Source organism: Euprymna scolopes, chromosome 44 (assembly GCF_053919585.1).
Source record: "Euprymna scolopes isolate OS-2025 chromosome 44, ASM5391958v1, whole genome shotgun sequence".
Classification (NCBI taxonomy): Eukaryota; Metazoa; Mollusca; class Cephalopoda; order Sepiida; family Sepiolidae; genus Euprymna; species Euprymna scolopes.
In genome coordinates, this window is record NC_136525.1 from 23,019,930 (window position 1) to 23,032,743 (window position 12,814).

The following is a 12,814-nucleotide window of genomic DNA, read 5'->3' on the forward strand; positions in this document are numbered from 1 at the left end:
CAAGTTGCTGGCATGTCTGGGCTAGATTTAAAATCAGTTGGTGTTATGGAACTTTAATTAATTTTGGAAGAACTACTCCCCATCTCAAAAAGAAAACAAAAGTGTTGTCCAAAATTTTATACGTTTGTTTTTAAAGACTTTGATTATTTTGTTTTGAATAAAATATTTTTAGATTCAACAACTTGCTAAAGATTTTAATTCTTTTTTGCTTTGTCTTAGTAATTTACCAAACCTCCATTAGTATTTTGCTTGTAAGAAATGTATGCAAGTAATTTAAAATGTTGTATCCTATTTCATACATAATACTAAATTGAATTTAAGGCTAAAATGTTTCGCGTGTCCTATTTAAAAAGATATGATTTTTGAACTGTATGTTTTTTTTGTTTTTTTTTTTCAATAAAATTACATGGGTTGCAATTAGTGTTAAGATGATTAATCAGAATCGGGTATCGGAAAAATAAACTGTTTGGGGGGTATCGGAATCAGAAAAATATGTATTTTTCAATGCCAAAAACGATTCCTGTAATTATTTGATTTTGTTTAAAACAAAATTTTCCACTGCTGTTCATAATCACAAAATAATCAATATTTATTGATTTTAAATTTCCAGTAAAGCTAAAATCTATAGATCACTCCTTTACGTGTTTTTTACGTTTGAGAAAATGCACATTTAACGTGTGTTTATCGTAATAGGGGCAAAATAACCATTTTAGAATTATTTTGAGATTCAGAATCGGGAATTTAGTGCGGAATCTAAATTGTATCGATATCCGGGGGGGGGGGGGAATGTTGGCATCTTCCCATCATTAGTTGCAATGTATTTACTATTTCTTTGCTTTTATGTAAAAAATATTTTATTTCTTTAAAATGATTCCTCTATTTTTTTTTTTTCTATTGTCATTTAAACCTGTTTTTATTTTCCAGATTGACATGGCCGATAAATCAGCGGAGATTATTCAAAATGCATTCCGTAGTTATAAAGCAAGGCAAGAATTTCTCCAGCTCAGAAATTCTGCTATTGCCATCCAACATTGGTACCGACGCACAAAAGAAATGAGGAAATCCTTTGAATATTATAGAAGTCTCAAAGCAGCAACAATAGTAATTCAGGCCTCTGTTAGGAGCTCACAAGAACGGAAGAGGTTTTTGCGACGGAGGAAATGTGTTGTCTCTCTGCAGCAAAGACGCAGGGCTCTTGTGGCAATGAGGAAAACCAGGAGTGAATATCTTGGTAAGATGGCTGCTGTAAAAGCTATACAAAGATGGTATCGATCAATCACAGAAATGAGGTCCGTGAGGGAGGACTTTGAGAGAACAAGAACTGCCACTTTGAAGGTACAATCCTTGGTACGAATGTGGATTTGTCGGCGGAGGTTTTTGGAAAAGAAAGCAGCTCTGGCTCTCCAAACGCAAAAGAAATGTGTCATTGCACTGCAGCAAAGACGAAGAGCTCTTGTGACAATGAGAAAAATCAGAAGTGAATATCTTGCTAAGGTGGCTGCCGTAAAAGCCATACAAAAATGGTATCGGTCAATTGCAAAGATGAGGTTAGTGAAAGAGAACTTTGAGAGGACGAGAAATGCTGTTGTGAAGCTCCAGTCTTTCATACGAATGTGGATTTGTCAGCAGAAGTTTTTAGAAAAAAAGAAAGCGGCCATTACTATCCAAATATGGTACCGATCTATTCGGTTGATGAAAGCAGAAAGAATGAATTATGCCTGTTTAAGGGAAGCTACTATCCGGATCCAGGCTATGTTCAGAAGCTATAGCCAACGGAAAATGTTTCTCTTGGAAAAGAAGAGTGCTTCACTGATCCAAAAAACGTTCCGGATGTTCATCAATCGTAAGCATTACATAACTTACAAGAATTCTGCCATCACTATCCAGCAATGGTACCGCTGTGCTAAAAAGACTAAGGAAGCTCGTCAACATTATCAGGAACTCAAAACGGCAACTTTAGTTATACAGTCTGCCATTCGTTCACACCTGACTAGAAAACGATTCTTGAATGAGAAACGATGTCTCATCTTATTGCAACGAAGGCGCAGATGCCTCCTGCTTATGCGAACTGCAAGAACGGAATATCTAGCAAAGAGAGCGGCAACGAAAACGATACAGAGATGGTATCGAGCCATTACTACCATGCGGAAAGCTAAAAACGACTTTCAAAATACAAGAATGGCCATCATCAAAATTCAGTCCCTTGTTCGGCAAAGGAAAATTCGCAAAGAATTCTTGTGTCAAAAGAATTCCATTCTTATTTTACAAAAATGGTTCCGGGCTTCTTTGCTAATGAAAAAAGAAGCATGTCGATACAAGTCTCTAAAGAATGCTGCCATTCAAATCCAAGCCATTTTCCGTGGGCAGCGAGACCGGAAATCCTACTTATTGAAACGGGAAAACGCTTTAAAAATCCAGAGTTTGTTCCGTATGTATCAATTACGTAAATCCTATCTTTGTCGCCGGAATTCGGCTATCACCATCCAGCAGTGGTATAGGAACACAATGAATACCAGAAAAGCTCGTAGAAATTTTGTGATCCTCAGAGCGGCAACATTGGTAATCCAGTCGAACGTAAAGGCTTACCAGGAGAGACGACGATTTCTGCTGAAGAAGCGTTGCGTTGTGTCGCTCCAGCGCAGACGTAGAGGTGTTTTAGCAATGAGAATTGCACACAGTGAATATTTAGCTAAAAAGCATAGTGCTATCGTTATCCAGCAATGGTATCGTTCGGTGAAATTGATGTCCAACGAAATGACCCTTTATCGGTCAAAGAAAGTAGCTACCATTCGGATACAGTCTGCGTTCCGGGCTCATCTGCAAAGAAAGGTCTACTTGGACAAAAGGAAACAAGTCATCGCTGTCCAGTCTGTTGTTCGTATGTGGATTGCCAGACGCAGTTGGTTGGCCGCGAGAAGTTCTGCGGTTATGATCCAAAGAAACTACAGACGTCACCTGGCTCGACGGTAAGTACAATCATGCTTAAACCACTTTAAAAAATCGAACATTAAAAATGTGAACTGGTGTCTACCTTTACCCCCACCCACCCATAAGTCTTTTTAAATCATTTTAGCATGTGTACATAAATATGTTAATAATATGAAGTAATTATAAAACTCTGGACTTGATTTTAATCTTGTCTCCAATGGTCATGCGATTCCATCTTTTCAAAAAGGATGATGGGATAATTTACATACACATATATTTATTCAAGCACGTTTGATTGAACATGATAGAGTTCCTTTTTCTGATTTTGTTGAATAAATTTTCAATTCACCGAGCAGTCTTTTTTATTTAGGCTGGCATGTTGTATATTATGGTGCTCAGTAGTTATTGTTCTGCCATATTCTCCTCAAGCGCTTTCAATCATCGGAACGATTGTTGTTGTCATTGTCTTTATTGAGGCTTGGTGTATTTATAGTTAGTTCTATTTTTTTATATACTGGTTATAAAGTTGGGTGCAGGAGTAAAGAAAATGACAAAAACAACGATTGCTCCTGACGACGATCAGATGTCCGAACAAGCAACTACTGAGCACCATAATCTACAACATGCCAGGCGAAAAAAAAAAAAAAAAAAAAAAAAAGAGCGCTTGGCGAATTGAAAAGTTATCCAGCAAAATTGAAAAAAAAAAAACTGTCGTGTTCAATCAGATGTGCTTGAATAATGACTTGCTGCCAAAATATGCAAAAATATATGTGTGGATATAAGTGGATAATTACATTTTAAAAATATATATATATTTTTGAGCACTTTCAGTTGTAATAGTCGGTCAACTTAGCTCGTATGCATAGATCGTCATATAATGATTAGATCATTCTGACTGACGTTAAAAGCATTTAATAAGAATAAATGTTTAAATTAAACCGTATCTCTTACAGTTGACGGTATCTGAATGGTTCGGGCCCTTGCTAATGAAGCCAGATATGACTTCTGTTGCCGGGGTTCGAATATCTCGACTGGCGTTAATCGTGACGCTCTGTACTGATGATTCCCGAAAGGATGAAACACTAGTGTCTGTAGGTATTTAATAATTATTATAGTATGTGTATGTATATATATATATATATATAATAAATATATATATATATATATATATATATATAATAAATATATATATATATATATATATATATAATAAATATATGTGCATGGATGAGGCTCTGAGGCTAAGAAATGAGGGTGGGAAGTTGTATGTTTTGGTTTTGATTCTAGCTGATGGCATCCAAGTCATATATACTTAGTTTTAATCTCACTACCATATATTATGTTCAATATAATAATCGATAGAGAATTGTCTCTGTAGTAAATACAAAATCTGCATGAATTAAAATATCATATTTAAGCATAGCCGATCGGCGTTGCCCAGTCATAATGACTGGGCAACGCCGACCGGCTTGCTAATACTAAATAGCTTTGAGGTCGAAATGGTTCCTCATTTATTTATCGCCTGTATACAATTTTTCATTACATTATCTTCAGGCCACTAAACTGCAGTTATACTCTCTTGTATTACAAAGGGAAATTTGGTATTTGTCTGAACCTGATTCTATACTATTTCTTCTTTTAATTATACTATTGTACTGTCTAGAAGATCTGTAACTATAATGTCCCATATATGATGAAAATTTTGCTGTGAAGGCTAAGACTTTATATCATTTACGATAGGAGCTCCTCAAAGAATGACTTCCTGTCTCCTTCCCCCTCTTTCTTTTTCTTACTTGCTTTTACTTTTTCTTTCTTCCTTTTATTCTCTCCATCTTATCTTGTCTTGCCTTTCTTTCCTCTTATGATAGTTCTCTCTAAAAACTAAAAATGTTAATTTTGCTGTGAAAGCTAAGAGTGCCAACGATTGATAGTGAGAGTTGTTTCCTTAAAGAATGACTTCTTGACCCCCCCCCCCCACCACCACCATGTACAGTCAACCCGTTTTAACTTAGTTGAATCTGATGGAAGTTGTTTAGTTTTGGTTCTAGTCCATAATCCCTCAACCCATCCCCCAAAAACAAAGCTAAAGAAAAATTATGATGTACGTACCATGACGGAAAATTGTATATTTATGTAAATTGATCAAGTAGTTTTCTTTTAAAGAAAATCATTTTTAAGCGAATGAGTTTTTCTAATGCCATCCCCCATGTTAAGAATGGCTTTCTAAAATCTTGCAAAAGTTTGAATTATTTGAAATTATCTCCCTTGTTCTGCAAAATGGCATAAAGACTATATAGATTGTCATCTATAATATCAATTTCACCTGTCTGTTTAAATGTATGTTTGTATGTCTGCTTAAAACTTTCGACAGGGGCAACTGATTTTCAAGAGATTGGTATCATTTTGAAGCTTGACCCTTCGGACGACAAATATAAAAAAAATTGGCCAAAAACATTAATTCCTCCATCCACCCTCAACTGGGCATTTTTCTACAGGGCGGGGGTCACTGTTTTTGCCGATATTTTCGAAAGTCATTTCCTCTTTTCGGTTGTCTATCCTTAATTTAAACCTATGTCGCTTCCGGTTTGGTGATGGGCACAACAGCAAAGATGTTGTGTTTTTTTATTTTATTTTTTTTTTCATATTCTTTGCCTCTTTTGTTGTATGGGTTTGAGTCTGCCTGCCTGCCTACTACCACTTTTTTTTTTTTTTTTTTGCTCAACACACACCTCCAAACACCTGGGCAACATCGGGCACCCACGCTAGTTAACTATAACATTTGAATTTTAATTAATTTATTCATTTTTTTTTTAAATAAAACTACTTGATCAATTTGTGTTTTTAGTACAATATTTTCTTCCTCTACAGAAAGATTTTTTTTTTCATGTTACAAGACTTGCATCGAAGCTTTGGCACTACCTTCTCTATACACATACAGGTGACCGTGACTCCCCAAGTTGGGAAAGTTGTCTCTATTTCAGCTTTTTTGCTATTAGCTATTCGCATTGCTGTATAATAAAACTTTTTTATTTAATAATTTTAAAGTAAAAAAAAAAAAAAACTAGGATTTACCTAATAAGATGCTCTTCAGCCCAACTCCCTAATTTATAACTTGGTTCTATAAATCATTGCTAGCTGTCATAAGTTAAACACGCTACTAAAATCCCATTGAAACTCGGTTCCCATCAAATCGCTGAAGTTAAACCAAGTTGATCTTGACCATGTTAAGATTGGTGACTGTTTCCTAAGTACTAGGTGCTATTTAGGTGTATAAATGGGTACAGAATTATAACTGACAACAGACCAATGTCCTATCACAGGAATGTGCTGGGCCATCTATTCCATTTCACTTTGTCAGCAGCCTGTATTCAATTTTTAGGTGCTTATAAAGCAAAGAGCATTCTATTTCTCATACAATGTTCTTTCTGCAAACTCACTCTGAAATATTTATCCCTCTTTGTCTTCCTCATCATACCAGTGTTAGAGTATGGTGTCTAGGTCTCTGTGCCATATCTAATGTGATATCCAGGATTTGGAGAGAATTCAAACACTGGTTATTCGAATGGTGCAGGGTCTGCAGATCTGTATTATGAAAGCTGACTCAAAAAGCTTAACCATTTCTTCCTTGAGCACCGATGATTATGCCATAATCTCATGTTCACCTATAATCTCCTCAATGGACATTACAATATACCTTGGACTATTATTCACTCTGCACCTGAAAAAAGTCTATGCGGACAATACAAGAAACTATTTCACTGCCAATTTCAATTTAAAGTGGATGAAGGCTGCATTCTCAATCAGAATTCCTGAACCTTGGAAGAGACTTCCAAATGAGGTAATAGATGCATCAACAATTCAAGATGAATTTGGACAGGTTATAGCCTGCTGTGTCCTCTTTTCTGCAATTTCCTACCATCCTTTCCTTACACCGCAATTCAAGCACGATTGTTTAATGACGTTTCTGAATTTTTGAGCTGAGGATTGGTTATTCGTATTATTTGGATTAATCAGACTACAGTTCTCATCTTGAGTGTGATTTTGCACAATGTTTCAGTCAATGTAACCTCCGACCTTTTTCGGGTGTATCTTGTCAAACTCTGGAATGTTTCTGTCGAACTTGGGAATTTAGACGGAATTTCGAGCGGAACCCTTCATTTACTTCTTGCTCTTATTCCGTGAGCCATGCTTGGATAGAGGTCCTAAGTAATTCGCAATTGTATTTTTCGGTGGCCCACACTGAGGATTGAACCTTCAACCTTTATGAGAATATCACGTTTTACAGTTAATTTTTTTAAGTACTCTAACCACTGCACCACGGGTCCTTCCAGTCATGGCTGACGAAAAAAGAGCATGCTACCCCCATAAAGTAAATAAAGGGTTCCGCTCGAAATTTTGTCCAAGTTCCTGAGTTCAACAGAAACATTCCAGAGTTCGACAAGATACACCTGAAGAAGGTTTAAGATTACTTGACCGAAACGTTGTGAAAAATCACTCAAGAACAGTAGTCCAATTAATCCAAATAATCCGATTGTTTAACGTTTTATTTCATTTTTTTATTTTTCCAAATAAATCGAGATTTTAAGCTGAAAAAAAAAAGTGAAAAACTACTACTCCTATTGTGAGGTCTCATCTCCGAGGGACTATGTAATCCGTTTATACACATCATGGCTGGCACTTGTCAGTGTCATAAATTCAACCATATGAGTTTTTTTTTCTATGAGGGTTTTATTAGTTTTAGACAGTGACAAATTGCAGAGATCAAGATCATATACACTAAAAGATGGAACATTGTGTTATAGAGGGAGATAGAAGCTTGGGTCACCATGTTATGCTAACTCTCATAAGCCCACTCCACTTTAACAGGTGTTTGTTGAGGACAAGCAGATTTTTTTTGTACTGCTTTGTTCCATCTAGAAAAAGACCAGAAATCAGTTTTCTGGAAATCACATATTCTTAACTTCCATTTACCTGCTGAGGTCACACTTGTGAACCCTGATCTGTCAATCATTTTCTTAATTTGAACAGAGCTTTCATTATGTAACATTACTACTTCACAGGTTTTGTTTACACAATGTTTTTTTAATCTATTTTTTGTCATCTCTTTCAGACATCTTCGCGAAATGATTACAAAGCGATACGAAGCTGCTGTGCGCATTCAGTCGTGGTTCAGAATGAAACTTCTTCTCTGGGTAAGTTCAGTCACCATTAAGTTGTAACTGATGTCTATGAACAAATATTTTTAAATTTAAAAAAAAAAAAGCAAACTGATATTGTTGCATTACTCCTTGATCTGGGAAAGGGAGGATGTGGACCTCTCCATATCATAAACAGTACAATAATAAATATATTTAATGTTTCAAAAATATATATGGCAATTAAGCTACAAAGAATTTTTCACGTTTCATCCTCATGAGGATTCATCTATCTATTTATCTATATACATGTCTTGCGTGTTCTCTATTGTAAGAAATGTTGTGTTATCTATATGAAAACCTATAATATATATATATAATTACAATAGAGAAATGCAAGTATGAAAAGTAATATGGTTAAGCTTAAACATAGAAAAATAAAAGGACTAGTTGTTAAAACTGGAAATGAAAAGGACAAGATATTTTAGTAAAAAATATAAATTTACAACTTAAAATATTGCAGCATTAAGAATTAATTATATAATGTTAAATTGAATTAAAAAAAAAAAAAATTTGAATGCTGCAATAGTTTAAGTTATAAATTTATATTTTTTACTAGAATATCTTGTCCTTTTCTTTTATAGTTTCAACAACTAGTCCTTTTCTTTTTATACTAGCGGTGCTACCCGGCGTTGCTCGGGACCGTACACATAATGAAAAAATTGATTATTCTTATGAGAGAGGAATTTTGTATGTTTATGTATCATTTGCTATTTTGAGCAAAAGAATATTTTACCTACATAAGACGGGTATTACACATATGAAATAATTGTATCTTACCTAGGGTAGGTAATTTACAGCATGTATATGCAAGGACAGGTAATATGCAACACATTTATCTCATCAAATCCCAAGCGATGTCAGGTATTTTGCTAATATATATTTTCACCTAATTCATTCAATCCCGGGCAATGCTGAGTGTTTTGCTAGTATATATCTCAATCAATCTCATGAAATCCTGGGCGACGCAAGGTATTCTGTTAGTATATATTTCAATCAATCTAATTCAATCCAAGGCAGCGCCAAGTATTCTGCTAGTATATATTTGCATCTATCTCATTACATCCGAGGTGACCATGTATTCTGCTTGCATACATTTGCATGTATCTCATTGAATCCAGGGTGACTCCTGGTAATCTGTAAGTATATATGTTGACGTATCTCGTTAAATCCCATAATTCTTGGATTGTTACACATTTCCACAATTTAACCGACATTATCGCTCACCTGTCTAAAATAATAACTTTAAGACATTGTCTGGGCTGGTTTTCCATTACAAATACATCATCCAAATAACTCACATTTAATCATTTTTCATAATTTTTTGATATGTTACTAATTTACACAAGCATGTCACATGATTTAACTTACATTATTGCTTCCACTCTTACTAAAATAAAAACATTGATACATAGGCTATGGTATGTTACTAATTTCTGCTATCATTTTTCATGAGTAAATCCACGTTATCGCCCCCTTCTATCACTATAATAATAACTTTTAGACATTGTATGGCTGGTTATTTTATTACAAACCCACCAACAAAGTAACTCACATTATATCATTTTTCATAATTCTTTGATATGTTACTAATTTCGACGATTATTTTTAATGAAGTAACCCAAATAATCGCCACCTCTTGCTAAAATAATAACTTTCATAAATTGTCTGGTATATCTACTTCATTATGAACATACCAATCAAATAACTCACATTTCATCATTTTTCATAATTTTTGGATATGTTGCTAATTTCAACCGTCATTTTCATCTCCTCTTACTAAAATAATACCTTTGAGACACTTCTAAGCTGTTTATTTCATTACAAACACATCAATAAAATACCTCACATTTCATTATTTTTCATAATTCTTGGATATGTTATGAATTTCGACAATCAAATTTAATGAGTGCGCACATATAATCGCCCAATTCTTATTAAAATCATAAATTTGCTACATTGACTGGGCTGTTTATTTCATTATAAACACACCAATCAAATAACTAAAACTTCATTTTTCATAATTCTTGGATGTGTTACTAATTTCAACAATTTTTCAAGAGTTAATCCACATTATCGCCACTTCCTATTACTAAAATAATAACTTTCAGACATTGTATGGCTGTTTTTTTTTCATTACAAACACACATATCAATTTACTCACATTTTACCAGTTTTCATTATTCTTGGATATGTTACTAATTTCGAGAATTATTATTAACTAGCGGGGGTACCCGGCGTTGCCCGAGTGTTTGTTTCCGGGACGGGGGGGGGGGGTTAAAAAATGTTATGGTAGGTAAGTAGGAAGGATCAAACCCGGAGTCATGAGTAAAAGTAGGAAAATAAAGTGTGAAAAAAAACAAAAACATCTGCAACGTTAACAATTCGGCCACCAAGAAAAGTCCATTCCAGTTTTTTTAGGAAAAAAAAAAAAAAAAAAAAACGACTACGGTAGGTCGGCGTGAACGTGAAAATATAATGTGAATTGTCCAGCACGCTAACCACTACGCCACAGAGCACTGCAGCTTAGTTTAGTGATTTTAAATAACTTCACATGAAAGAACTACGAAGCCAAACCGGTGTTCTCTTCTCAACTGTTCCTTGTGAACGATCCCCAAACGGTGTTAAGTGGTGGCAGGGGGAGGAGGAATTTATTAGAGAGAAAATATTTTACCACTTCCATTGATCTTAACCGATTTTGGCCGTGACTTCTCAGCAGAAAAAGTATAGAAATCTAAGATTATCGAGGAATTTGAGAAATAATAAGCCTATAACACACCTCAGATATTGTTCTGCCGTTTGTGCATATTATATTTGCATGAAATATCTTGATTTTTAATCCTATTAATGTCAAAATCAGACGGGGAAAAAATGAGTTCATTTTATTTATATAGAGATAAAGTAACCCAAATAATCGCCCCCTCATTAACCGACATGATCCCGTTCCTCTTACAAAAATAACAACTTTGATACATCTTCTAACCTGTCTATTTCATTACGAACACACCAATCAAATAACTCACATTTAATCATTTTTCATTATTCTATGATATGTTACTAATTTCGACAATCATTGTTTAAGATTTAACCCGCATAATCGACCCCCTCTTACTAAAATAAAAACTTTCAGACAATATCTGGGCTGTTTATTTCATTATATAAACACACCAATCAAATAACTCATATTTTATCATTTTTCATAATTCTTAGATATGTTACAAATTTTGACAATCGTTTTATTTTATTTAACATTTTTCATGATTTAACCCACATAATCCCTTTCCCTCTTACTAAAATAATAACTTAGAGATATTATCTGGCTAGTTATTTTATTACAAACACACCAATCAAATAACTCACATTTCATCATTTTTGGATATGTTACTAATTTCAATAGTCATTTTTCATGATTAACCCCACATAATTTACCGTGTCCTTTTAAATAAATAACCCTGAGGCTTTTTCTCGGCTGTTTATTTCATTATAAAAACAGAAATAACTTACATTTCATAACTTTTCATAATTCTTGGATATGTTATTTATTTCGACAATCATGTTTCATGAGTTTCCCAACATTATCGCCCACCTCTTACTAAAATAATACATTTGAGAAATTGTCTGGGCTGTCTATTTAATTACAAACATACTAATAAAATTACTCACATGTGATCATTTTTCATAATTCTTGGATATTTTACTAATTTCGATAATCATTTTTCTTCATTTAACACTAATTATTCTTACTAAAATTATAACTTTAATGCATCATCTTGGCTTTCTATTTTATTAAGAACACACCAAACAAATAACTCAAATTTACTCATTTTTAATAATTCTTGGATATGTTACTAATTTTTACGATCATTTTTTATCATGTAACCCACTTAATTAACCCCCATTTTATTAAAATAATAACTTTCTTACTATATATGGGCTGTTTATTTCATTATAAAGACATATAGCTTACATTAAATTGCTTTTCATATTTCTTGGATATGTTGCTAATTTCGACAATCATTTTTTTTTTTCCATGATTTAACCCACATAATCCCCTTCCCCTTACTAAAATAATAACTTGGAGACATTGTCTGGCTGGGTTTTTTTTTTCATTACTAAAATACTAACTTTCAGACAATATCTGGGTTGTTTATTTCATTACAAACACACCAATCAAATAACTCACAGTTCATCATTTTCCATAATTCTTGGATATGTAACTTATTTGCACAATAATTTTTCATGATTTTACGACATAATCGCCCCATCATGAAGTAACATTCAGGGGAGCTCACTCGCATATTATAACAATGAGTGTATATTTATGTAATGATATTCGACAATGAAGCTACATCCAAGGGAGATCACTTGCATATTATAACAATGATTGTATATTATTCTATTGGTATTTGACAATGAAGCTACATAAAAGGGACATCACTTCAATATTATAACAATGATTGTATATAATTCTAATGGTATTCGACAATGAAGCTACACCCAAGGGAGGTCACATATTATAACAACAATTGTATATTAATCTAATGGAATTCGACAATGAAGCTAAACCCAAGGGAGGTCACTCACATATTATGACAATAATTGTATATTTCTCTATTCGTTTTCATGATTTAACCCACATAATCCCCCCTTCTCTTGCTAAAATAAAAACTTTGAGATATTGATACTGGTTA

General features: G+C 33.8%; 1 protein-coding gene across 2 annotated transcripts in view; it reads left to right on the top strand.

Annotated features, from left to right (window-relative positions):
- LOC145268739 (uncharacterized) overlaps positions 1-12,814 on the top strand; it is a 129,273-nt gene that overhangs the window by 75,472 nt on the left and 40,987 nt on the right. For both annotated transcript variants that reach the window (XM_080124324.1, XM_080124325.1), the window contains exons 17-18: positions 925-2,966; positions 8,039-8,120. In XM_080124324.1, the coding sequence (XP_079980450.1) occupies positions 925-2,966; positions 8,039-8,120 (2,124 nt within the window). The remainder of the gene's footprint in view (positions 1-924; positions 2,967-8,038; positions 8,121-12,814) is intronic.